Source organism: Microtus ochrogaster (genome assembly GCF_000317375.1).
Source record: "Microtus ochrogaster isolate Prairie Vole_2 chromosome 14 unlocalized genomic scaffold, MicOch1.0 chr14_random_1, whole genome shotgun sequence".
Lineage (NCBI taxonomy): Eukaryota > Metazoa > Chordata > Mammalia > Rodentia > Cricetidae > Microtus > Microtus ochrogaster.
Window position 1 is genome coordinate 22,130,733 of NW_004949096.1, and position 27,699 is coordinate 22,158,431.

Here is a 27,699-nt window from a genome sequence, read left to right on the forward strand (position 1 = left end):
GTTTCTTTGCTTTCCTGCCTCTGCCCTTCTGGGTTCTCTCTCACCCTCTCTGCCACCCCACCCCCCTTGTCGGGCTCTGACAGTACGATGAGCTGCCCCATTACGGCGGGATGGACGGAGTAGGGGTTCCCGCTTCTATGTACGGAGACCCTCACGCGCCGCGCCCGATCCCCCCGGTTCACCACCTAAACCACGGGCCGCCGCTCCACGCCACGCAGCATTACGGCGCACACGCCCCGCACCCCAATGTCATGCCAGCCAGCATGGGATCTGCTGTCAACGATGCCTTGAAAAGAGACAAGGACGCGATCTACGGGTAAACCGACCCCCGGACCCAGCTTACTGTGTGTGAGTGTGCGTGAGTGCGTGTGTTTATCTCCGGGGGTGGTGGATGTGGGGTGAACAGGGCGGGTAAGTGGGTCTTAATGCTGCATGGGAGAACAGCTTGCAGTAGAGAAAGACCGAGGAGGGAGCCTGCTTTCCGGCCCCTTGAGTCACAGACGAGAAAAATAGAACCTCCTCTACTCCCTTGGTTCGGCCTCTCCAGACCCCAGAGTCCCGGTTGAGTACTAAGTCCTCAAATCTTGCTGGCCGGGCCTTCTCCCCAAGGACAAGATTCCTGGCCAAAAGACGCACTATTGGATGTCTCAGGCTGCCTTACAGAGGCCTTAACTAAGAGGAAAGTTTGCTGCAGTCGAACAGAAACTTCCAGTTTCCTTTTTTCTTTTCTCCTTTCTCTCTCTCTTTCTTTCTTTTTTTCTCCCCTCTCCTCCCCTTTCTGTTTCCTACTGAGGGCCTGGGAGTCACTAAACGCTGCTTGAGCTGGAATCAGGGCAGCTTCTGTCGGCCAGGAAGTCCTAATCACCCACTTCTTAATTCTCTGTAAATAAAGGGGGCAGACCTTGAAGTGCAGCCGGGTGGAAGAGACTGCCGCTTGCACACAGCCGTTCTTAGGGGGAATCAGGGAAATGGCTGGAAATTATTTTATATTCGGAAAGTTCGGAGAGGGGTGGGCGAGCAGGGTCCAAGCGTGTACTACCCGGGTTCTTCCGGCTGAGGGTAGGTGGGGAAGGCGGCGGGATGCCGAGGGGAGGGGACAGTGGGTAAACAGCAACTGAGCCTAAAGCCTGAGGCCTCAAGCATCCCGAGGTGTAGCTAAGCCTCCCGGAGGAACACAAAGGGCGTACGCGCCCGGCATGCACACTTCCAAGTTTTGAAACGAGGTTTATTTATTCTTGTGCGCTGCAACGCTGGGAGAAATGTGGTCTTAGGAAGGTAGCAGTTTTGGGTTGAACATTCTTATTTTTTTGGCCCTACCACCGGAGCTTTACTACCAACAAAGTGAACAAGTTTATGAAGCAAACGGTGGAAAGATTAGAGCACTTTCTTAAAATGGGGAAATGTCACTCTGGTGTGTACATAGGTGAAGCCCTCGGCCTTGTCTGAAATGCCCGTTAGATCAATTCAGATTGTGGGGGGAAAAAATTCAAATAGTGTTCGGTGTCCTGGAGGTCAGGGTAGGGTGGCAGGCACCTCTGGAGGGAGTAGTGGGATCTGAACCTACCCCGAGCTCTGTATTGCATGGGCTTTTGATCATTTCATTACACCCTAAATGCTTGTATGTTTACTTGGTGAGCTAAAGTGGCCGGGGGCTTCTCGGGGCTGATCTGAAAAGACCTATGATTCAAGGGAAAAGGCCAGGCTGTTTCCTTTCTGTTTGTGGCCCAGGCTCGGCTGATTGAGGGTGTAGTGTGTTGCGTGCCTGTTGTATTAAAGAAAGAATGCAAACCCTCCAAACTTGTTGATTACAGTTCTTGCTCCTTCCCCTCTGCACCCCGTCTCCGTGCGTGTGTCTCTGCGTGGCGCTGCCCGTTAGGCACCCGTTGTTTCCTCTGTTAGCACTGGTCTTTGAGAAGTGCGAGCTGGCGACCTGCACTCCCAGGGAACCCGGAGTGGCCGGCGGAGACGTCTGTTCCTCCGACTCCTTCAACGAGGACATCGCGGTCTTCGCCAAGCAGGTCCAAGCTTCTTGACCCACTCACCCCCACCCCCCCAGCAGGCCTTCACCCTCCCTCCCCTTTCCTCCGAGCTTGACTTGAAAGCGGAGGAAAAGGCTGGACACCCGATCTGCTCCTCTGGCCCAGTCCGCACTCCGCGCCTCCTCCCCATCCCTTAGCCTGGAGGCGAATTGGAAACGGAGATAAATATGGGTGTTTGTTTTTCCCCCCAGTCAGGAATACAGGGGCTCGACCCTCGAATTAAAGTTGACCTGCTCCTAATCTGGGGCTTGGCCTTTTCCCTGCCTGCAGCTACTTGAACAAGAATTGGGGAGAGGGGCTGGGAGGGACCTGGGAGTGCCCTGGAGCAAAGGAAGCAAGGAGCCTGGTGAGAGGTCTACACAGGCGTGGAGGTGCGGGAGGTGGGGAGACCCAGCCCTTGGCTCGGCTGCAGAAGCGGGTTCTGAGAATCCGCGAGCCGCCTAGCCTTCCCCGCTACAACTAGAATAGGGCACGGCTCTCCCCACCGAGTCCGAGCCCTGATGTTTCTCCACTGACCCCACTCACTTAAGACATCAAACTGCTTCTCGTATTTTACCAAAGCCCCTGCCCTCTCTTCTGCCCCAGCCCTTCCAGGGCACCCGCTGCCTCAGTCCAGATCAGTGCCGACAGGGTTTTCTCTTTTTACATTTGCTGAAGATTCATGCTGACTTTCCCTACTTCCTATAGGTTCGTGCTGAAAAGCCTCTTTTTTCCTCAAACCCAGAGCTGGATAATTTGGTAAGGTTCTCTGTTTCTTGCTTGTCCCCAGCCTCGGCCCCATCCCAAGTTCAGAGTTACTCTCATTTGCCCCTGGAGCTCCAGGGAGTTGCTTCAGAGTCCTCCAAGGGAAGCACACGGGAAGGGACCCATTTAGAGCTCCTGAGGGGCTGGGGCGAGCCAGGGACCGGACGGACCTCAGGGAATGAGAAACCCACCGAGGTAGCAGCGGGCGCCGCGGCGCCAAGCCGGCGAGTGGGGCTGCTTCCCAGGTCTCGGCCTCGGGAGTAAGCCGCAAGAAGGGAGCTATTTCCCCTGCGGGGTCCGCGAAGGCGGCCGAGCCCCAGGCTGCAGTCCCGAAGGAAATAACCGCTGGGCAGCCGAGGGCGAGGGCGGGCTGGGAATGGGTTGGGGGGTGAGGGGCTACCCGGCGCAGGCCACTTTTAGGTGCGATTCTTTTGCTAATTTGCAGGATTTCAATATTAAAAGTACTTAAATCCTCTTTCAAAGGCCCTGCCTCCCCATTCATCTGGAGTATTTCCTTCTTCTGAGAGGAGGCTTGCTCCGGGTTTGCTGTTCTAAAAGGCCTTTCTAGCCAAAGAAATGGCTCCCCCCTTCTCTTCTCTTCTCTTCTCTTCTCTTCTCTTCTCTTCTCTTCTCTTCTCTTCTCTTCTCTTCTCTTCTCTTCTCTTCTCTTCTCTTCTCTTCTCTTCTCTTCACAACTCTTATTACCTTGTTTTATTCGATTATCTCTCCCTCCTCCTCCTTTTCCAATTTGACCTGAGGTAGAGGGTAGGAGGAGACAGTAAAGGAAGACTAGCAAGGAATTAGAAGACCTGGTGGGAGAAAAGCACCCCTTACCAACAGCACACTGTGAGCCTGGGGGGAAGAAATGAATACTAAGGCCACCCCTTATCATAGTTCCCACCTCTGTGGTCAATGAGGCAGAGATGATCAGTAATCATTTGGTTTTTTTTATTTCTTGATGTGTGAGTTTTGCCCGCCCACCTGCTGGTTTCTTTTTCCTCTGCCCAATTCCCTCAACATACCCCCCCCCTCTCTCTCTCTCTCTCTCTCTCTCTCTCTCTCTCTCTCTCTCACACTTGCACATCCCAGAACCCTAACTCCATTCTCTTAAATTTCCCTTTCAGATGATACAAGCAATACAAGTACTAAGGTTTCATCTTCTGGAGTTGGAAAAGGTAAGCAGAAAACAACAGTCCCCATTTTGATGAGCCCCACATTCTTTCAGCCAGATGACTGGGATGTTACATGCCTCCCAGATGAAAGATTACTCGTCTGGAGATGTTGATCACGGTCCTATTTTCTTCCTTTATAGACTTCTCAACCCAGGAGCCTCAGAGGATATGGGAATCAGGGCAGCCATGCCTTTTAAAGCCCCCCACCCCCAGGCATTCAGGATTATTTGAAGTACAGCAGGAACCATTTGTGTTGCTGCACACAGTCTCTACTTGTGTCTCTATTAGCTCAGCTTACCCTAGGCCCAGAGTTCCCAAACTGGGTGCAAGCAGAAGGAATAGCCCTCTTTGGGGGTGTCTGTGTACTGATATGTCCATCAATCATTTCCCCAGGAAACATACCCAACACCTTGCTGATGAAATCACAAGTGCCCCCAGTTCTAGGGTTTACATGTTTCCGAGTTATTATCATGTCATATTTTCATCTCTGCTCTCCTCATCTGAATCCAGTTGTTTTCAGTCCAGCTTCTTTCTTTATTGTAACTTGTTGCTCAGGGGAGTCTCTGGCGAATACTATCTTGCCACAGTTGCTCTATTGTCTCCTTGCCTTCAGCTCCTACACCCCTTAATTAGAGTTAGTTCAGAAGGCATCACATTGTTGCTCCTCACAAATGTAACCCTGCAACCCTATAGTCTTCCTCTTTAAAAATGAAACATATAAAGACAGTCTGAGCTGAACCTCCGCCATGACCCTCCTCCTAGGTCCACGAACTGTGTGATAATTTCTGCCACCGGTACATCAGTTGCTTGAAGGGGAAAATGCCCATTGACCTCGTGATTGACGAGAGAGATGGAAGCTCCAAGTCAGATCATGAAGAACTTTCAGGCTCCTCCACAAATCTCGCCGACCACGTAAGTGTGCAGAGCTGGTGGCGTTCTCTGAAAGCCACTGGGCAAAGCATGTTTCTAAAACCTTGTGGTATTGAGCTCACTTGCTTTGGTTTCTAATGGTGTGGTCACCTTTGGAGTTTGCCTTCCCTGTCTCACTACCAGTGTCGTGGCCTTTATTTTCATTTCCTCTTTCTTGGACCTGCCCTTATTTATGTTGAGAGTCAGAGAACCAAGGAGGTTGTAGAGTTGATTTGTGCTTTAAATGTGCCAAGTTTCCTGGACCTGGGGCTTGGGTGTTAGCAAGTGCTCTTTTTGATAGGATGGGTTTTTGTCTTTCCTGGTTTCTTTCTGTGTGTAATCAAGGCATCAGAGATAGCTAGAGACAAGGCAGTTAGTAGGAGACGAAGGAATGGAGCAGGCACATGGGGTGGGGGAATGAGAGCCAGAAGTCAACTGGGCGATGGGGGCCTATTTCTCTCCCAGAGAAGACAGTCCTGAGAGTTCCTGGCAATTCTGCATTGTATTAACAATAAAAAGGGCGAATGAACACATTATAATTCTGAGGACTTTTAGCTCGTAGAAACTTATTGTCAGAATATGGACTTATTGCCAAGTGCCTGAAGCATCTCTATAATAAAGGACAGCAACCTTGATGAACCAATTTTTAACACTGTATTACAGAAAGCTGAAGGGAATTAAGATTGAGTAACCATAGGTTAGTGATTGCACTTTAACACTTCAACAGTTGGTGACTTAGAAGATGCCCATGGATGTCAAGCCAGGAAAGGAGATTTCTATTCTCTCTGTTTTTAATCCTATTTTGGAACTCGTCGAGTGAATCTGATGGAGGGAAGAAAAAGCATATGTAGTGATGCTCACAATCTAAAGAAGAAGAAGCAAGGAGAAGGATTGCAGCTGGCAGGGCTGGTAGGGAAGGCGAGAGTGCTGAGGTTAAAGAGTACGTGTGAATAGCAGTACAATTTTGGGAACTCGAGCCGGGCGTTGGAGGGCAGAGTGTCTATACATTCATTTGAACTCACAACCTAAACAATACAGGCCGTAGTCTGGATAACTTCATAGCTGAAATATTAACACCTCATAGGGGTTAAACAGGCATTGAGGTTTGAAGGCAGTTTGCACTCCCACCCCCAAATTTCTGAGTATGAAGGGGGGTGAATTGAACTACCTGAGGAATAATAGCTTTTCTGTGAGTTCTCCTCTCCCTCTACCAAAAGTTTTTGCAAAGAAGCAACCATTGATTTGAAAGGTTAACCTTTGCACTACCTGAGACAGCAGTCTACAAGTTTCCAATAATAAAAGAAAACCATGGCGTAGGATGTCCAGTTCTGATACAGAATCAATGCTGTGCTGCTAAAAGCCCCTGCACTTGTCCTTACCTTTAGCTGTTTCCATGGTGCTGGGGGAAGTGGTCCGGGGTTTTGTACCTTGCAAGTAAGTGTTAAGTAAAATCATATAGGTCTAGCAGCTGTTGGAAGTTCCTTGGCTTCTCTGTGTCTCTGCAGTGTGTGTTCTTGTGGCTCAAGAGGAGTGTTCACGTCATAAATATTTACTTTTTTTTGCTCTTTAATTATTTTCATCACCTTTCTGTTTACGGCTTTGTATGCATTTGTATTATGGGGGTGGGGGACAGAGAGGGCTGTATCCGCTGGTTTGGAGCATGAGAGGTCCCTAGTTGCTTCTTCATCAAAAGCTTTTTTTTTTTTTTTCTTCTTGTTATGTTGTGGGGTCGTGACTACTTGGTTTTCTACAACAGTTTCTTGACAATGGCTTTTCTGGTGGATGTATGGAGTTGAGGGTGCTGATGTTTATGTAGAAGAAATAAGATAAACTAGGCAGTTTAGGGCATTGGCTGATATACAATGCTAATTTGTGAAGCCATAGTAATATTTAAATACAGACTCAAGAAGGAGGTGGTACCTAAGAGAATAGTGCTTGAGTAATTTAACAATCATCATCTTCGGATAAAAGAGTCAACTGGAGCATTTGTTGCTACCCTTTCAAGCCCCCAATCAAGTAAATATGACAACTGATTTATTTTGAATCCACGAGGGCTTGCCACCTCATTGGGCGTCATAATTTAAAGCCTTTTATTTCCTAGGGATCTGAACTACAGCATTTTTGCTTTAGCCCCCTGCTATTTGTTTTGAAATGAAGCAATAATTTGTTCCACCAGCATACTGAGTGGGAAATGGAAAGGTCTGCCACATGCTTGTGTTTCATGCGGGACGAGCGAGAAAACCTTGAAAGCTCTGCAGCCTTCTAGGTACCGTGGGCATATTGACTCCGTTTGTTCCTAGGCCACCCCCTCCTGCCCTACAAAGGGCATCCTTCTAAGGCTTTTCACCCATTCCTACAAACTTGTCATCCCTCAGCCCCCTCAGTCACAAGAGAGGGAGAAGACCACAGAACCCCTACCTGAAAGTGATGTAAGAGGGACATTTTCAGCATATAAATGTGCTCAATTTGAGTCATCAGGTTTATTTTTTTTCATTTGCTTTGATATGCATATTTAATGCCTTGCCTTAGGCTGGATCTCATTTGCTGCACAGTGGTACAGGGTGATGATCAGCCACTTCAGAAGGGCCCAGACAGCGTGTTGTTTTCCCTGTTTCCTCTGTTGGCCCACTATTCTGATCTACTGAGCTACGTCGTGGTTTTATTTGCGCATGAAATGCCGTGAGCGGTTCAACTTATTGGCTATGAATAATGACAGCTAAAAAAAGGAGTTGGTTTCATTTATTGTGTGCCAAGGTTTCTCTTGTGGAGGTGACAGTTTGTGACAGCTGTTTGACACCCCAAAAACACATACACCTCTATCCTTATTAAGTGGTATCAAGCTACACTGTGCGTTCATGCGTGTGTGTGTGTGTGTGAGTGTGTGTGTGTGTGTGTGTGTGTGTGTGTATCTATGTGTGTGAAGAGGGAGCGAGGAGAAAGAGTGAAAGAAAAAATGAAATACTAACTTTGTAGTTCCATGCATTGAAAAACAATGAAAGACCTATCAAGGGCAGGATATTAAGCGCAATATAGTTTTCCATTCCCTTATTAAAATACTTAAAAATATAAATGAATGAAGGCAGTTGACTGAATAAATACCTTCAAAGCTAGTATTTTCAACAGACTTTTAGGTGTGACTTTTATGTATTATGACCAGGTATTGTGCTAATTTCATCTTCTATAAAGTCACATAAGTTTTCTGATACAACATAGATGCATTAAAAGAAGACCCATAAGGGTCTTGCATTCCATTCTTTACATTCAGTGAGGATGCTGGGTTTGTCCATTTATTATTAGCAAACGTGATGTGTGTAATGATGAGGGGAAGTTTGGAACCAAGGAGAAAATGAAGCGTGCAGCTTTGGTTGCTGTACTGTGTTAAGTCAATTCATGAGGAATGCTTATTTTTTTTTAACCATAGGATGTGTTTTATCTCATCATCTTACTATAGCATAAGGATAATTGTTGCAACTAGCAAATGGCTATGCTAGTATTTTTCAGAATACTGTTGAAGGAAAAATAGATAATAATCAAAAGAAACTCAACTGTGTTTTCCAGCTGCAGCTAATGTTAAGTTACCCAGACATTCAAATTTATCATGTTTAAAACAAACATGTCAAGAAAACTTTTTTTAAAAAAGTTTCAACTTGGAAACTGTCGTAAAGCAATTTTGTTTTTCCTAGACTGTTGAAGTAAACTAAAAAAAAAAGTAATATCCAAATTTTCTATTTTATATAATTTGAGATCAACTTTTTTAGATATAGTACAGATAAGTATGTATCATCATAATATTTATGAATGAAGATATTCTATGTCTTTATATCAAGTTTATATGTTCAAGATATACTTGTTTGAAATATATTCTCCTAGCTACACTTGTTTGCAATGCAGATGGTTCTATAGTTATGCCACTCCTCTTCATGGTGCCAAACACCTCCATTTTATTTGTTTTGAAAAAATAAGTAAAGAAAATATAGTTATGTGAATTAATATGAATTGGCAGGTACCTTAAAATTGGCTGGCTCTGAAAACATCATAAGAAAATGACATTTTATTTTCATTTCTGTGCTGTAGTTTCAATGAACATATGCTACTATTGTTTTGCATTTGTGAATATGTCAAGGATATTTATGTTGTTAGTTTTTTTTTTTTTTTGAATGGGTTAGGTCAGCAGAGAGAATTACCAAAATCTTGCTCTTGACAGAAAATGGTCAAGTGCTGGTAGAGAAAATCTATTATTACTTGAAAAACTTGAAGTGATGGCCGCAGCGAGGAGAGGCTTGGTCTATTGACGATGAAGGGAGAATAATGAGATTGGATATTCACATTAATAAATGAGTGATTGCTTTTGTCTCTGGGTTTCTCACACTGAGGTGTGATATTAAGTGTTAGGCTGTGCTTTATTCAAAGCCCCTCCCTGGGACCGAATTTTGGGAAGTTTTACATTGGAACTCAGGGTCCCTTCTTAAGGACCCTGATAGAAGACATGGCTTTCTGTTATTTGTTTCTGCCGAAATGTCTGCTTGTTGGTAGCGTTCCTGTTTATTTCTCATCAAGAGTATTTACGTCATTTAAGTTATTTAGGTTGTGCAGTTGGAGCGTGTCTTCAGTGTAAACGTGGTGACATGGATCCTAGGTACATTTGACAATCACGTAGACATTCACAATGCCATGAGAAGACTTGGTGTTATCTGACGTCATTGTCTTGGCTGTTTATGTACCGACTGGTCTAGGGGATATGCCGGCACACTTCAGAATCATAGAAAGCGTTTTGAAACCCTCTCTGGAGGAGCAAATGTGTTTCTGTCTTGGAGAGTCCACCACTCAATGGAGCAATCATTTGCAAAGGAGGCTGCCCTTGTGGAAGATGTGCCTATGCATTAATTCCCAAAGACCGGTGCAATGTTGCAAACGCTGAGGCAAAATCTCCAGCTTGAGTTACATTTTTAGAGACTCCGGCTTCTAAAAGCCCACACTGGTATCCCGGGTTCTTGGTCAACATCACAGTCAACAAGTTGAAGTCCCAGCATTTATCCCAGTTCTTCCATGAACGTTTTTAACTTGTGGACTTGCATGCCCAAGGAAGTCCTTGCATCTTTTTAAAAAGAGTTCTGTCTTGCATCTTTTTAAAAAGAGTTCTGTCCACACTGTTAACTAGAACTTAAGGGACTGTAAAGCCATACAACATAAGTGACTTCATATTAATGGGAAGTATTGACGCAAATATACCTTCCTTTCGTGGTTTAAATGTGTCAAGTCAGATGAATCTGTGTACCTCTTCAGCGAATGAGCATGTCTTTGGCTGTGTTTTTCTGCTACTGTGTACCTACGAATGCATATCTGTGTTTTCATGCTTCCTCTATGCTTCTCGGTTTTATGTTATATAGTTATATGGGTTTTAGAAAAAAAATGTTGGCTATGTTTAAAGTACTTTTCAAAATGGACATAAGTGGACATGACCTTGGGAATTATCTTGTATGACTTCATAATTCCAAAGAGATAAATGACATGTCCAAAAGGACGTCGATGGAGCGATCACTCCCGGTCACATGACCTGTTAGAGGTGGCCCCAAGAGTTGATTCTATCCTTCTGTCTTCTCCCCGGTCCCACATGCAGAGAATAACTTTTCATATGGAGTCTAAAAACAAGAGCTCAGTTTATTTTTGTCAACTCCTAAATGCAATAGTGGCTCCTGTTTCCTTCAAGCCCAAGACATTTTACTTTTATGGTTTTATTTGGAAACGCTTGCGCATTTTACCCCAGTGACCCCGTGAATGAACTGTGCGCTGTGGGGAATACTTTGATACAGGAAGCACGACCAATTGGCTAGGACTTATTAACTATTATCCTATAGGCAGGGCCTTCACAGAAGTGCCATTCTGGTTTGAAGTGTAATTGCAGCCTATCTGCAACCTCAACAAAAGCCGCACACGAAGGATTCGCCTCTTGTGCCCAGAGACTCCTGTCCTCTCTGTTCTCTTTTCTAGATTTAGCAAAATTCAATGACGGTGCTAAATCAATTTTTTTTTTAACTTTCAAGGGAGAAAACACTGGCAAGATTGTGTTTTCTAGGGAAAGCCCTGTGCAAATGAGAAGCCAGGGAGAGCAGCGGAGCGCTCTCCCGTGGCCCCGCTACTACAAGCTCTGCCCATATTGTCTCTTGCTTTTATATTAATTACAACTTGCATTATCAGCTGTGAGTCTGTAGCCCAGCAAATAGAAAAAAACTGCCCCTGGAGACGGAGCTTCTTGTATCTATTTCCCATCTCCTATTGTGCACTACTCGGTATTCACGGCTTTTCTCCTGGTAACCCTGCTCTTTAACGCAATTATATAGAGAACAAGGGGAGTGCCATCTTTGACTCCCAATTATTAAAGCCGTTGGGAATAGAAACATGTTCCCTCCTTGCCCTGGGGTGTCTTCATGGTATTTTTGGCTGGAGAACAGGACATGTATTATGGAATGTGTATACTCGAGTTCTCATCTGCACTGATGCACGTAGGAATCAATTCTCTTTTATATATTTTTCTACATATGTCATATGTTTTTACATGCTTTTGTATATCACGTTGGTTCAGGATTCACTCAACTTCTGCTTATAATTTGGCAGAGGGCCAGGTGGTTATTCTTGAAGGACGCAAACTTGGAAACTATCTAGGAGGGGGGAAAAAAAGGAAGCTGTGCTATTCACAATATTTCGATCTAAGAAAAACCCAGTATTATGGGTAATGCTTTATGTTGTCTATGTAGGCTGTGGTTTTTTTTTAAGTTGTTTTTTTTAATGGCGAAGGATGAGTTTTTGTTTACGTTGCTTAGATTACCCATGTGTGTCTTTATATATGATCATACCACTATCTGTAGCTTCATATAGACATCTTGGGGTGAGTCTCTACCCCAGAACTCCCAGAGGGATCTGTCTGTCCATCCTTCTTCACATTAGATCAGTGTGCTTCAGTTTCTCCACTGAATGTAGCACAAGAGACACCATTTTTTTTTCCAACAGAGTATGTTTTTGAGAGGTGAAGAGGAAAAGAGGAAAGAGATAGGGGGGTGGGAGATAAGAGAACTTGAGAAAATTTGGTGGCCACACTGAAAGTCAAAGACCTGACCTGGTTGGCGGAGCCCATTGTTCTAGCAATGTTGACAAGTATGACTTTAGAAGATACATGTTCCCGAAAGCCATGGAGAGAGAGAGATACTAAATTATGAATTAATGAGGCTTGACTTTAAAGTCCAGCCCAGGCCTGGCTGATAAGAACTCAGCCGTGTTTTTCAGCTACAGGAATCGTTTGTGCAAGAACCCTCCCATCATGCCAGTGCTTAAACCGAAAGACCTGTCCCAGCTCCATCCGAATGATTATATAATAGTGTCGGATGACATTTGCCTTAAAACATAGTTGAGGTGTTAGTGGTTAATTATTGTAATTTTCATGAGGGATGAGGAGCTTTTATAGCAGCCAGCTTAATAAAAAGCCTGCAGTGCATAAAATGAACCTCACCGGCTGTGTACCCTGGAAAGTTTGGTTAGGGAAAGTGTCCCTCAGTCCGCGCTGTCGCAGAATAAGTACACGCCATGCCTCTCTCTCTCTCTTCCATCTCCTGCTGCAATTCGTCCAGCATTTCAGCTGATCCCCACGCAGTACATACCTGTCATAAAGAGACATCAAAGCAGCAGATAACTCGGTCTAACATATTCTTCTCACTTTAATTTCCAAATCAGTCGTTTCTTCCTTCCATCCTTCCTTCCTTCTTTCCTTCCTACCTGCTGTCTTCCCTCCCTTTCTTCCCTTCCTTCTTTTTTGATGCTGGATTTCACTGGGTAGTCTAGGTCGGACTCAAACTCATGGCAATCCTCCTGCTTGTGCTCCTCGAATGTTGGTATTATAGATTTGTGCTACCATGCCCACCTAATTCCTTAATCCTCTTTTTTTTATTACATCTTTATTGTACAGATTTGAATCTGAACTATACTTAAAGTCACGATTTCTACTCAAGGTCTTGAGTTTGAGTCGATGGCTTGCCTGGCAGTGTCGCCAGCAACACCGACGTTGATATGTTGATCACAGAGATCTGGATCATGTCTTCATCTGCCAAAATTCCAAATATTAAAGTACAATATGTTTATAGAAGATCCATAGGAGAAAATGTCCACTGCTGTTGTTCCTTGATTTGTCTTCCTTTGGTTTCTGGTTTTATTTCAGTAGCACTATCTGCTGTAGGTACATTATGGGCTTAGTCTTGGGGAAAAGATGACAGGCTGATTATTTTCGTAATAAACTCTGTGTCCTGGTATCATAGTGAGATTCCTTTCACCTAGCCACTTGGTTTGTAGGTGACCTATGCTTGCTCTGAATTATTGTTTACCAATTCTAGTAAAAAAGTGCTGTTGTGCTTTGAGAGATTGCGATGTCTTTAAAATGTTGTCCTGCACCGTCTGCTCCAACCCCTAAAGAGTGCTCTTGCCTGTAGGTCCACAGGCTTAGTCAAAGTCATAGCATATAGGTGACAAGTGTACAGCTTTGGCCCCAAGGCTGCTGTGTTTCATGTGTGGCTCCTGCTCTCCCCGTCTGCCAGAGGAAATTCCATCTCTTGCCTGCCTTCATGTGGTGCTGATAAAGTCCTTCCTGTACATTAGAATTCCTGTTTCCCTTTAAGCTACAGCAGTGGCATTGGGAATATCAGGAAAGGGGAGGGAAGCAGGAGAGGAATATATTAGCAAAGTAGCATGAGCTGGTACCTCCTGGTTTGCCTTGCAGACCTTTGAGGTTCTTCCAGAAGGCTCTGCTCAGTCGCTTAAAGCGAAAGTCTCAGCTTGCTGGCAAAGTGGCGAGTAGCCCACATCGGTTTCGTTTTTAAAAATTACCATTTGTGCCAATTAAAGCAGGGTTTGATGGTCAATGAAACATTGATGCCGCGATTGCTATTGCTCTTGTTGTTTATACAGTCTACCTGTTGATAGCATGTGGAGCCCTCAGACAGACTGTTTTAAGGCAAGGCATTTGAATGTGTAAGGGGTTGCCCCTCCATCCATTGTTGACCCCATACTCTTTTGAAGGGAGTACTGAACTTTGTAGAGGCTCATGGTCTGATGGATTTTGTGTCTGAGAACACCAGGAAAATGTGTCCTGCATATAATGGAAAAGTTAAGAAGGACATTTTAAGGCAGTTTCCCCTCACTTCAGAAGTTAACTTTACTGAGGTGTAAATTTGCATCTAATAGAATGTACACACTTAGAAGAGATATGTCACATTTAACAAATGTATGTACTGATGTAGCCGAAGAAGATGGCATAGAATAGCATGCCTGGGGCCACTTTTGAAAATACTAATATGTACACATTTTTTTTTTCTCCCCCTGTGCCTGTCTGTCTTCATGGTTCCTCATTTATGGCTCAAATGGTAACTGTGGGAAAATTCCTTGGCATCCTGACATCAGAACCCTTCATCCTGGAGAGATCACGATGATGCGACCTCAACTCACTCAGCAGGCACCCCGGGACCCTCCAGTGGGGGCCATGCTTCCCAGAGTGGAGACAACAGCAGTGAGCAAGGTAAGAAGTTATGAATTTTCTTTGTGCAAAACTAGGCATGACCAAAATAACTTCTGCATTTCTCGGTATCAGTCCATGTAAACAGGAGAGGGGAAGGTAAGGATGTAGGGAGTTTATCAACTGGTTGGTAGGAAGACAGGGTTCCTCTTGTTACTTTATTTAAAGACTCAGAATGAGTTATCTAATCTTTAAGTCCACATTGCAATAATAATTGATTGGTTCTGCCAATTCTCTTACAAATGTGGCTATCTACACTCCTTTGGTGAATATTAGAAAGACAGACCTACATAACTGTTATAATCCATTAGTTGGAATTATACTATGTGCAGGCTATTTGCTTCTAATATGTACTATACGACTTCTTTATAATTAAAGCAACCATGCCTCTAAAGCTTGTAAGAGGCAAAAGTCTGTTTCTATTAACTCCAGAAATGCCAGTCTGGGATGGGGGAGGGTTGAAGAGATTTATACAGACTATTATTTTGGGAAGATGGATTTTAAAATTCTTCAGTAATATTTGTCCCTGCTTCTCTATAGCTGACATAGTGACCTTTGTCCCAATTTTTTTTTTTTTAAAAAAAATAGAGTTTTAGAAAGCGAGGAGAACAACTACAGATGTCAAGGAAGCCTTCTGCAATTTGGAATGAATTTTACCATTTACAACAGGGAAGGTTATATATTGGTAGGAATGACTCTCCTATGGATAAAATGATCATTTAGGAAGATGCATTATTGAATGTGGTCCAGGGATGTGTATAGATTTTACTTTTTAATATTTTACATCAGATGGTGTCTGATCTCTTAGGTCTATTTTATCTCTATTATGTTTCTGTTTATGGCCACAATATTTAAGCATTAGACAGGCTTCCAAGTCAAATACTGCTTTACAGGTTGAGCTGTAATTATACAGGACATCTCAAAGGGAGTTGCTGGTGTGCTGTGAGTATCTACCCTCCTCCATGTTTCTGGCCAGAGATTCTGGACCCCTGAATTTCCAAGGAAATCTAGAAAACAGGCCTTTCTAGGATGTCTTTTACCTGTGAGTGAATCCTAGTCAGGTCTGTCTTTTTAAACAAGTTATGGCCCACAGATGGCTATAGGAGAACTTGTGAGCTATGTGTATATTGGTTTGAATGCATCAGAAGAACTGTTTGTAAAATAAACTTCATTCTAACACATTTTGAAGGTATCGTCTAAGTAGATTCAATAGTGGTTCTGCAATACAGACGTTTAACTGTGGTTCCATGTGACTCTGAGTCAAATGCAGAAAGCTTTCGATCATTCAGTCCTCCCCACTGCCCCAAGTTAGCCACCACAGAGGGGTGAAATATCTATTAATAAAAACAAAATACCCTCAACATTGCAGGAACTTGGGGGGGGAAGTGCGGGGAAAGAAGGAGAAGCAAACTTAATGGCCTAATGACGCTATCTTCCAGAAACTTCTCCTGTGTGAGGCTCCCTCTGACCTTTCGCTTGGCTCAGGAGCCCAGGGCTTCATTTTTCACATTCTTGCAATTACGTTAACGCTTCAAGCATTTCTGACTCCATGTCAGCTAGCGACACCAGGCATAACTCAGCACTGTGAGTTTTTCTCTTCTCTGTAGATTCATTAACAGGTCACCAAGGTCCCAGCTGAAATTTAAAACTGACTGATTCTGTTGGGTTAGCTGAGTTATGGCGAGAGGGATAACAGGAAGGGAGAGAGAGAGAGAGAGAGAGAGAGAGAGAGAGAGAGAGAGAGAGAGAGAGAGAGAGCAGGAGAGGAAAAAAAATGTAGGTTTTGGAGCAAGGAATAGCTACCATAGCATGAAGTTTTATCATTTTAGTTAGTCAGTTTTGTTTTATTAAGGAGTTTTGGTCAAAAGAGAGAGGACATGTAAGACATCCTCTGGGGAGAAACAAGACACTGAGCTCCCCTTGCTGTGGGTAGCCGCACCCACTTATCCCTTGCTGAAGGATTTGATCCCCCAAGCATTTCGTTTCTTTAATCATATCTCTGTGGGATTAAAGAATGGACATGGTGGCTTATACATATGAGCACTAGGAAGGCTGTCTCCTCCCACCTCCCCCGCAACTGTGTTCAAGTTTGAGAGAAAGTGGGGAAAGTTGTCGTTTCTGTAAAATGGAGACTGTTGGTGCAAAGAGAATTTTTCTACCTGGCTCACCACTGTGTCAGTGGTTATTAAAATGCATGCGTCAAGGTGTTCTGGGTTTTTTGTTTGTTTGTTTGTTTGCTTTGTTTTGTTTGCTTCTGACAGCAGACCCTAAGTTTTTAAGGCCGGACTTAAGTATGTTTTGCTCCCATAATCTTTTAAACATGTTTTCTAGATATTTTGCTACTTTGTTCCACCAAAAGGCTCCGAGTAGCTTTCGAGGGGAAGATTAATCACCTGCTGCAGGGCAAAGTCAGCAGAGATATTGACTGAACTCACATATGCTTATCAGAGGCTAGATCTTAGGGCTGATGTAGAATGGTAAGGCTGGGAGGGAAATTTATGTTCTTCATATTAAATATATCATAATGTTTCATTGGAATCTAGGTTTGCAGTTCACAAGAGACTTCCTTACTTCTTCAGAATTTATTAGCACAACAGGCATATGGAAAACTGTAAAATGATTCCATTTCAAAACAAATTATGATAAACAGAAGAAATAGGGATGAATTGTACTAAATACAATGTTTTCATACACATTTTAAATTAAACTTTAATAGCCATATGCTATAAAACAATACATGCATTTATGTTTCTTTATAATTTTGTGAATATTTTTACGATAAGGATCCTAACAAATCTATACCTTGGAACCTAAAAGCACCTCATTCTACGATCCGATACTGAAAAGCTATAGGTAGTACACAGACAAGAGGTTATCTTTTCGTATAGGTGTTTGCATGATAAACCGAAAGGAGGAAAAAAAATGACATTTTTAATATCGTAAGAAATGAACTTGGAAAATTTGCAGTCTGCCTGTCTTTCCAACCACACACCAGTCAACTGTATAAAATGAAGCTGGCTTTTCATTCACTAGGTTTTCTGTTTTCGAAAAACAGCCAAAGGGAGGGCGTTTGTCTTGTTAGTCGCATTCGAATGAGGAAGGAAATCTGGTTTTTCAAGGACGGAATTAGGGTGCAGACTCCGGGGCTCTGGGGCAGTAACTGCCTGTCTTTGTGCCTGACTTCCCGTCAGTAAAAATGGGGTTTGATAATAAGGCCTGGGGTCCCTCGTTCTGTACCTGCTGATTCTAAAGATGCTTGTGTTTCACTGTGTGCTTTGCCAGAGTGAAGCCTAAGCAGCAGCCTCTTCGTTCCTAGAGCACTCTGAGCGCCTTAGATAAAAGGCTCAGTATATGTACAAAGTATTATTATTATTGATGGGTTTGTGTAGCTCCCATTAACGCTGATGCGAGCTACACGTGTGAATTGGCAAGAGACTAGACCCCTCAGTGTTTAGAGCACACGAAATTTACATTTTTTTCCAGTGCTGTAATTGAGATGTTGACAAATTGGAGAATATTGATGAGCCTTTGTTTTAAGTATTTCGTGCCAAGTTTGTTTTATTTTTTCTGGTTTGAACAATGGTACGGGTTCAACAGCAGTGAATAAAGAGGGTAGAGTAAAGATAACTTTGTATTTCAATATTTTGATGTGCCAATATGAAATAAATTGTCTTAGGCAAATGGAATATGCTGTTTTAATCATTAGCTATGCATGAAAGAAAAATTGATGTTGACATCTTTGCTGTAAAATCGTTGTAATGGGGCCTTCCTTACAATTCATTTTTGTAAAATTCATTTTGTACATTTTGCAGCAATTGAACAATCCCTGCACTGTGAATAGGCAGGATTCCCAGAAATACCGAGACAGTTGGCCCAGTAACTGCTGAGCTCACAGTGCACACCACACACACGTTAACCATACTGTTGCCAGGCCCAGATTAACCTAAATACAGGAGCACGCTAGCATCTATACCACTAATTGCTCGAGACCCTGGGCTGTACAAGCCAGCAGGGTTCCCCTCGACTCTGCCACCAGACCCCTCCATTGATGTCACCATCTATCATCCGGGCAACGAGGCTAGAATCCCAGAGCTAGATGTTTATCTAGTTATTATACAGTTATTTAGCAACCGTAGTGTTGAAATCAACAAAGGTCCCCTTAGAAATGAGTGGAATCCTTTACAGTCAAACATCCATAAGATACCATGACACTTTTGAGTTTACAGTACGTTGCAGTTATGAAAGAACATTTTCTCTGCTTTAAATGTTCCAGTTATGTATTTAAAGGAGGAAGGGGGAAATCCACTTACTGAGGGTCCTGAATATTCTCTGCTGGGATTTCTCATTCAGGCTAGGAAAACTCTTGTCAATGGGATGTTTTCATAGTGGTGGCAATCTCTTTAAAATAACCCTAAATACAATATGACAGACGCCATCTGGCATCATCTTTCGCTAGTTGCTTTTTAACTTTTATTTTTCCTAGAGTTAAGTTCACCCCAAACTGGTCACTAACTTATGATAAATACAATAGCATCTCCTTCCTCCTGATTGTTATCAGCATTTTTTTTCTCTCCAACTATAATCGACAGTTGGACATGGCCAGAGAAGAAGGTTTTTCTATATAAAATATTCATATGGTACTTCCTTTCTCCCCTCCCTCCAAAAAAATTAAATAAAAATGAAACCCATCCTTCAATCATCAGCAAACATTTAGGTATGTTCTGCTGAAGCTCTTAGGACATTTTAGACAGTCGCCATGAGCAATAAAATTCAAGTCTTCTAATAAATGCATGCTCTAGGAACATGCCACGGTTGCCCATAAAAGCTTAAAAGTTTTCTATAATTGCCGTTAATTTTGAGTCATGTCATTCCTATATATATCAACTTACTCAAAAAATCCAGAATTGGGATTTCCAGATTTTTTTTTTAACTTAGTCATGTAAAAGGATGTCTCCTGATGCCAGTTAGAGTTTAATTTAGAGTTGTAATTAAACTTGAATACTGCCTCATAAACAAAAGATAAACAATAAACCAGCCACGTTCCCTGCTGTTTCATGGCTTTCTTTCCCAGATGTTTTAGCCTGATAATTTTTACACAGTGAACTACCTAACATGGAGTTTTGTGGACAGAGGTCGAAATGTGTTTGGTTTTTTTTCCCCTCCTTTTCTCTCCTTTCTCTTTTTTTTTTCAGTCATCCTTTTTTTCCCCATTCTCCTCCAAAAGTATCATTTAGGGAATTTCCCATCATATGCATATATATGTTTTATTCACATATATATTTAAGTTCTGATAAAATAAATACTTTATATAGATATGTTCTATAGATAACTATCATTTTTTTCTTAGATATTACGTATTGATTTTCTTTCTAAACTGATCTGATCTCCGATGTCTTTCGCCCTTAGAAAAAGAACATGTTTTCTTTAAGTCAGATTTGGATGGCGAGGCAGAGGAAAGGCAGGCTTGACAATGAAGAGCCTTCTTTACCCCCTTCCCTCCCATCCACGCACCTTTACCCTCTACCAGGACTACTGTGTGGTTGTGTTTCTTTTCGGGTTCTGAGGGTGTCTCTGTCCAGTTCTAGATCCTTCCAGTGTCAGCCATGATCTTGCTGATTGTCAGGTACTAGTGGGCTGTTCAGTGTGGAAGCCATGTTATTTTCACTGGGTGGGGTAATTACTGAAAGCTGAGAAGAGCTGCACGAAGACAGGGGGATACTTTCATGATCCCATTAGCATAAGAGTGGGTAAATTATTCATGCCAAGTGAGGATTCTATGGGGAAAAGTATAGTTAATGCACATAGTTTTTAAATGTATCCCTTTCTGCTCCGAGACTAAATTCTTGTTGGAATCAGTTCTCAGACATTTACGGGAAGGCTCTGGTGGCATGTTAGATGCAGCTCATGTCTCTGTGTTTGCAGCGTTCTCAATAGAGACCATCTGGCAAAGATCCAAAAGGTGATTAAACAAAATGATCAGCTCTTGTTGCTGTGTTACATGTCCAATACTCTGGATTAAAAAACATGACCCACGACAGTCAAGCTGACGTCATGCGGCTCCCCCTTCCCCCTCCCCTTACCGTGTAAGAATTCAGATGGCCCACAAATGTGTGTGCCATCTTTGTGTCCTTATGGCCCGTAATCATGAACAGGTTGTGCAAATGGTTCTTTCTGTAGCACTGTCTGTTCCAGCAGCCTAGAAGCATTTCATATTAATTGGGTCAGTCTAATATTCATATTGACATGGGGAAAATTACTAAAATTTATTCTTATAGCAGACAATGAATATGTGCGCTTTCTGCACACGAGGGGAGTGAAGTCTGATGACTGCTTGTGCCACTGATTCCTTTTTCCTAAAACTGGGGAAAATCAAAGTCCCTGGAAACAGTGTACAACCCTTTATGACTACACAAAATGGATGGGGTGGGGAGCTCTCGGGGAGCGTGTGGAAGGGAGCGCTGTGTTAACACCATAATCGGGGATGAATTTACAGTACCATTCTGAAGAGCCCTCCCTCCCCATAAACAAGCTGATAATCACAGGAAAGCTGACTTCCAATTAGCTTTTCCTTCCCTCGCCCAGATCAGCATGTTTATATGTCTTCCTTAAGCTTGGATGTGTCTCTACTGAGTTGCCACAGCTCATGTCAGATTCGAAAGTTTGGAAATGAAATGTTTGATTAGGAAGAACTGCAGCTAACAAGCAAGGTAAATTCATCCACTCACTTCACGATGGAGTTAAGGTAAAAAATGCCAAGATTTGTGACTAAGGGACAGATGTATCTTATCTGTGGGGTTTGCACCAAATGCTGAGCAGAAATATAAATTGAACAAACCAGACATTGTGAGGAGTGATTGAAGAAATATTGAGATGAAATCTTGGAATGAAATATATATATGTATATTTATAACAATGCTGCGGATTGCTTACGTGGTTCATTTGCATGAGCCTGAACTGTGATTTCATTAAGGGCAGTGCAAAGTATGTCAGCTCGGGCATTCAGAACACAACACTGTGATTCACTAGGCTCTTCCCAGACGAAGGGTGACCATTTACTATGGTGGAAGTCTGTGACTGATCGCCCAGGATGCATTTTAGTGCAAATGTCAAGAGAAGATAAAGCATAAAGCAGAGAAGGAAAACATTCTCAAAAACCACTTGAAAACATCATCATTCCCTGTCAGTCGCCCTGCCCTTCCAGGGGAACAGAAAGCTGTAGGTGAGAGAGGCGGAGGGGCAGAGGACTCAAGGAGGGGAAGTGAGGTCCCCCTAGAGTCCTGTGCAGTGTGGCAGATGAAAGGGACTCGAATAGCCTTGGGGGTCTTAAGGCTATTATAGGGCAACTCAAGCTCTCTTATCATGCTGATTTTTCAATTGATTTTTGGCTGAACAGTACTTGTTGAAGCCCTCCAGAGCATCAAACACAGCCTTATGGTGCTATACATTGTAATACACGTGTTCTATTTTCCCCCCTCATTGTCTTTGCTTTGGAAGATCAGTCTATAAAAAACACCACATCACTCACCCTACCCCTTTCCCCCCTTCCCATTTCTACCCCTCCCCCCCCCGGAATCTCTTAAGATTATTTCTGGGTTTGTTTGTTGTTTTGTTTGTTTATGGGGGGGTTAGTGGGAGAACTTTGTATTTGTCTTCCTCTGTCCTGCTCTGTCTTGAATTCGACCTCTGAAAATATTTCTTAGGTCCCAGCAGACAATGTTTTTCAGGCTCTTTAACTTAGTAACATGTATCTCTGTGTTGTCTGGAGCAGTCTGCTTCCTTTCTGCTGATAAACAAGAAAGAAAACTGAAATTTAGCTCCTGCTAAATGAAAGTGGAGTGAAGCCTGTTGTTAGTATCCCTGCTGAGCAAGGGTTCCCTGGAAGGCAGAGGTCTGTAGTAGGGAGAGCCACAGAGGAGACCTAGCAGGAGTGCGCCCTAGCCTGTCCTCTACCGAGGAAATTCTTAATCTGATGAGCTAGTATCACCGCCTCCATGAAGTTTCTCCTGTCTGCCTAGGCTTGAGCCCAGGGTTCCCTCTTTTGTACTTCCGTGATATGTCTGTTTCTGTTGGAACATCTTCTCCATGGGGCACTAAGGAAGGACAGTGTTTGATCCCTAGTTTCTTTCCCAACTTTGCTGATGCAGGGCTACCATCTACTCCCTACTCGGCTATGCTGCCTAGCAGTCATGAGTTGACTCTTGAGTCTATAAACAGGACCCATAGACACTGCCTTCTTTTCCTTCTCCAGGTAAACAAATTAATTTCCTAAGTTTTTACTTCGTGTCTATGGATTCTGTGATGGTTGCCTAGACATACATGAGCTGTTTAGAATGTATCTAGGCATCTGTTGCAATCCCTTAAAGATTAAGAAGCAAATTTTAAACTAACATTTTGTGTATTCATTACTGCCTTAAAAGATACCTCGAACATAGAACCCTTTGGAAGATGGTTAGGTCTTCAAAATTGAAATTTGTCTCATTAGGGCTTTGGCGTTGTCTCTAGCTATACCTGTGTGGTCAGAATTTGGAGATAGGATTTCTTCTTCTTACACTGTCAGAGAGAGAGAGAGCTGGGGGAGAGAGAGACTAAACTGTAGATCTGATCAGGGAGGTTACACAGTATGTGACAAGGATTTCCCTATGGTGACCTGTTCATGACAGGTTTGACTTTTGGAGACATCCCTGTTTTTCACAAACATGTAAAGGAAGCTGGAAGCTATCCTTAGTTATCCTCAGGAGGGCACTGTGCCTTTGTTGACTTCATGCACGTGCACTTTCATTTTTTGTGCATAGCTTTTAGGAGGTATTCTTATTTGCATGGTCCCAGGCTGATGGCAGGGATCTTGCACCATGGGTCAGGATCTCTGTACCCTAAGGTCACAGTGGCAATGAATGGGGGGAAAGGTCTGGGAGGCAGATTTGGATTCAAGTCTCTCTTCTAGTCAACATGAGCTAGGTAACGAGGAGGGAGCACTCCCTACCCTGCGGGTTGACCTGGAGGGTACGTTAATTGAGACTACATGTGTGGCGTGCACAGCATTGCCCACCAACATCAATGCTTGGGTCTTTCCTTCTCTGCCCTGTACTGACACTAATTACCTATAGACCTAGGGTGTGTTGCAGAATCTTTTGGATGTGTTACACAGTCTTTGGAGATGTGTCCTCTCCTAGAAGCTACACTGGACTCAATGGTCTTGTAGACCACTGGTGTTGGTAGCTTGTGTTTTCATCTGTATTTGTTTCTTATTTTACATTTATACTTTCTTTTTATATGAGACTGGCTAGAAGGTCTTCATCCGGTGTGCAGCGTTACCATTCTAAGTCCTTGATTTATGATACGTAACAGGATAAGAAGAGAGCCTTTTCCTTCTCAGTTTATCAAGAAAATAAGTAGGCATCAGAATTTATTTTCTAGGTAGTGGTGACACGACACAAATCATATATATGTAGGACAGTCCGGGTTGTGGCTTTGTATGGGACATCCTGCAAACACAAGCGGCTTCCCCCTTGTCCTTCATCCACCTGGGCCTCTTTGGGATTCCTAAACGTCACAGGTGGAACAAAACACGAAAAGCATGGCAGAAGGTCAGACTCTATCTACTCTTACCTGCGAACTATTCCAAATTGTTCCAGAAAAATCTAGTTAGTGATCAGAGATTTTCATAGTTAGCGGTGTTTTATCGGGTCCTGAAGCAAAGACTGTTGGTTCACATGGATGTGTCCATGATCACCTCTAGTCTAGAGCTTCTTATTGTTTTTCTACTTGTGGCCTCTTTTGACCTGAGAAACTTTTATGTGACCTCCTGGTAAATAAGTATCTAAAATATGCCCACAAATCAAGTATTTACTGCTAATATATCATCAATTCATATATATGCATATATTTTACCATTTATTAAAGTGGAAGCAAATTTACACATTTATGATTTTACACAAAAAACTAAACCTGACACTGCAAGACATAGAGCATCCTCAGATTTTTCACAGATAATCCATATTTTCACTGTAAAAATCAGCTTAGAAGACAGCTTCCCAGAAATGAAAATTGACAGAAGTGTAGGGCCACTTCTGAAGTTATTGGAATTTCTGCCCTAATTCCAAGACAAAACTCAGTATATAATTCTTCCTCTAGCATGGGTGCTTGAACTCACATCCCACTGCATGCTAGTCAAGCAATCTATCACTGAGTTACAGTCCCATCCCTGCTAAATGTTTTTTTCTGTTTTGATTTAGTTAAAGTCAAGACATCTACTTAAAAACAATTTTTAAAACTGAACATTCTGTCTAACACAGAGCAATCCAAAGGCACACCAATTTGAGGCTTGCGTGCTGAGGAATGATGGTAGGAAAGGATTAAAATTTTTTTTTTATTCAAATTTTTTCACAAACAAGCCATTATGTATCCATAAGAGCAGAAAGCCTTGCCCCTGCAGTGGAAACACTGTGATTCATAACTTACAATGGTCTCCAGTCTGAGCCGAGGTGTTTCAGGCTTCCATAGGTTGGTGTTGGGTGCCCTGGTGGCATGTATGCTACAAAGCAAGCATGCTCATGCCATATGCTCAGAATTAAGATTGCAGTGAAGCTATGCAATGCAACATGGGTGAGCTCCATCAGTATTGCAGCATGGGAGAGCTCCATCAGCAATGCAACATGGGTGAGCTCCAGCAGCAATGCAGCATGGGAGAGCTCCATCAGTAATGCAGCATGGGAGAGCTCCAGCAGCAGTGCAACATGGGTGAGCTCCAGCAGCAATGCAACCTTAGGTGAGCTCCAGCAGCAGTGCAACATGGGTGAGCTCCAGCAGCAAAGCAACATGGGCGAGCTCCATCAGGAACATCTTGGATTTGTCACAAGTTTGATTTTGAATTAATATTTAATCATTGTGGGCTCAGAAATCTTTGAATATTGCCAACCTTTTTTTTGACCCACACATTCATTTATGTGACCCCACGTTGAGCTGTGAAGCACATTCCTGAAGCTGTGAGCTAGCCAATGTAGTATCTGCCTAATTCAAATACTTATTCCTTAATTCTTCCTAACCAACAGAGATATTTGGTTCTGCTGCTTCAAAACTAGGCATTTTTAAGAAGAAATGCTTACAAAAAGTATATTAGCGAGTGCAAAATTTCCTATTTCCCTTTTCGACTAACGTTTTTTAACAAATGCCGCCCACTAAATAGAACTTCTAAAATTCCTATGTACCGAACGTGAATGATGGGGAGAAGTGATAGATGGTTGAGGATAAGAGCTTGTGGAGTCTCCTCCTGACTGATTGCCACATGTGGAGGGTGATGCGGATATATCTCCCAAGCCCGTAAGACCTTATCTAGGCATGTGTTATTTAAATGCAGGGCACAAAGATTTTGATCAAGCAAAGGGACTCAGGCCATGAAAGTGTATGGAAATCACTGCAGCCCCTGCCTTCAGCAGTTGCCTGCCTACTGTAAGCTGGGGGTGGGGGCCATTATGGCAGATGCACAAATAACTCATAGGCGGCACACATTCACATGCAGGGGTCAGGGAATGATGAGTTCGGGAAGAATGACTGATGCTTAAGGAGGGAGATTGGTGTCGAAGAATAATGGTCCTTGAAGCAGGTACAGCTGAACTTTCCTTTGACCCTGCCCCTCCCAAATGACTATTTCTCTGTCTGTGAATCTCTCTACCAGTAAAAGGAGACGGATAACTATTTCATAAGGCAGTTATATAATGGATACGCATAGACTTTAAAATAGTCTGTTTCGGTAAATAACAGTAAAATGCAAAGAACATGGCCTTCATTCCTTCATTTATTGACCATATAATTGGATCAAATAAGATGTGTTTGTTCTCTTTCCACAGCAGGGCTTTTTCTCGTGATTTGGGAACATAAGTAACTAGGCATACATGCTTCTAATATTCCATTTAACATGCGGGCTGTAATGTGTTTTAAAAAGAGAATGTTTAATACTCTCTGAAATATTTGTACAAGGCTTCACAGACTTGGGGAGGCTTTCAGCATTTCACTGATGGCCTTTGACGGTTATCTTTAGGTGAACAGAATAGAGAGGGGACAGGGAGGCAGTAGAGCAGAGAAGAGAAAGGCTCAGAAGTGTGAGGCTAGGCACATGCAAAGAACATCTACCAGACTGGATTTGCTGCTTGTATTAGAGACTAGACAGAGAAAGCGCGGCTGGAGGGTCAGCGGAACTGACCTTTATCTGACACCTTTGGGTATACTCCTCTGAAGCACAAAATGTTCCCAGTGCTGTAAAGCCCATACAGGCATAGAAATGCTGACCACAGGAATGATTTCTAGAGGAAGACCCGAGAATCTGGATTTTTAAGCCAGACTTGGGGGAAACCCGGAGCTGGGATATGGGGAATCCATTATAATAGTTTAAGCGAAAGGAGGTTATGGTGAGATTTGCTTTTTAAATCAGCTCTTGTAGACTTCGGAGATTACATATAAGGGAAAGAAAAGCAAATACAGAATGAGGGTTAGACATTGAGAAGCCACACGAAGCGGCAGCAAAGCTGGAGGAGAGAACTGATAGATTGTCGGTGAAAGAAATGCAGAAGACACTGCCCAGGATGGCCAGTGCGGCTCTCCCTTGGTGGGGAAAGCAGACAGATAAGTCAGGGCAGTTTTGTCTTTTATGCCACGAATTTTGAAGTATGGACTTTGTATCAACCAGAGCAGACCTCATTGACCCATGCAGAGTCTTTGGAGGATAGATGTGTGGTGGACCTGGGTGAGGAATGCCTCTTCCAGAGATGTGAGCATTTGTAGGAGATGTGGCCTCATGGTTAAACACATGGCCACTGGCGTTGGCTGGCTGGCTCGCCATGAAATCCTCACAGCTCCTGCTCATGGTCAGTGTGTCTCCCACCCTCTACTCTACAGTCAGAGGGCAAGGGTGATCAAAGATAATTAATCTGATAGATCTTGAGATATAGGGATTAAATAATGTAATATATAGAAAATGATAGCTCTGTGTTTCTTGCATACTAAATAAATGCCATACTTTAAAAAGAAAAAAAGAATGCTTTTAAGGCAGTTAAAAAGTGACATTATACAACAGAGGTCACCATGGGGGACCCTAAAACAAAAAGTCTCGCATTTGTCCTCAAGAAAAGGAAATTATGGCTGCTTCCCCACCCCGCCCCCCAGCCTTGCTCCAGACCCCAGAGCTGAGCTCCTCTCAAGAAGGCTCTGCAGTCTGAGCAGCTGCTTCTCTTGTGTGTCTGATGCTCCACTACCCTCCAGGACTCACTCACCTTCCTGCTTGACTGGAAGATTC

General features: G+C 43.2%; 1 protein-coding gene across 8 annotated transcripts in view; it reads left to right on the forward strand.

The window, feature by feature from the left end:
* Positions 1-27,699, forward strand: part of Meis2 (Meis homeobox 2) — a 207,960-nt gene that overhangs the window by 1,423 nt on the left and 178,838 nt on the right. For all 8 annotated transcript variants that reach the window (XM_005364203.3, XM_005364204.3, XM_005364205.3 and 5 more), the window contains exons 2-7: positions 84-316; positions 1,877-2,018; positions 2,727-2,777; positions 3,908-3,958; positions 4,718-4,867; positions 14,303-14,417. In XM_005364203.3, coding sequence (XP_005364260.1) covers positions 84-316; positions 1,877-2,018; positions 2,727-2,777; positions 3,908-3,958; positions 4,718-4,867; positions 14,303-14,417 — 742 coding nt within the window. The remainder of the gene's footprint in view (positions 1-83; positions 317-1,876; positions 2,019-2,726; positions 2,778-3,907; positions 3,959-4,717; positions 4,868-14,302; positions 14,418-27,699) is intronic.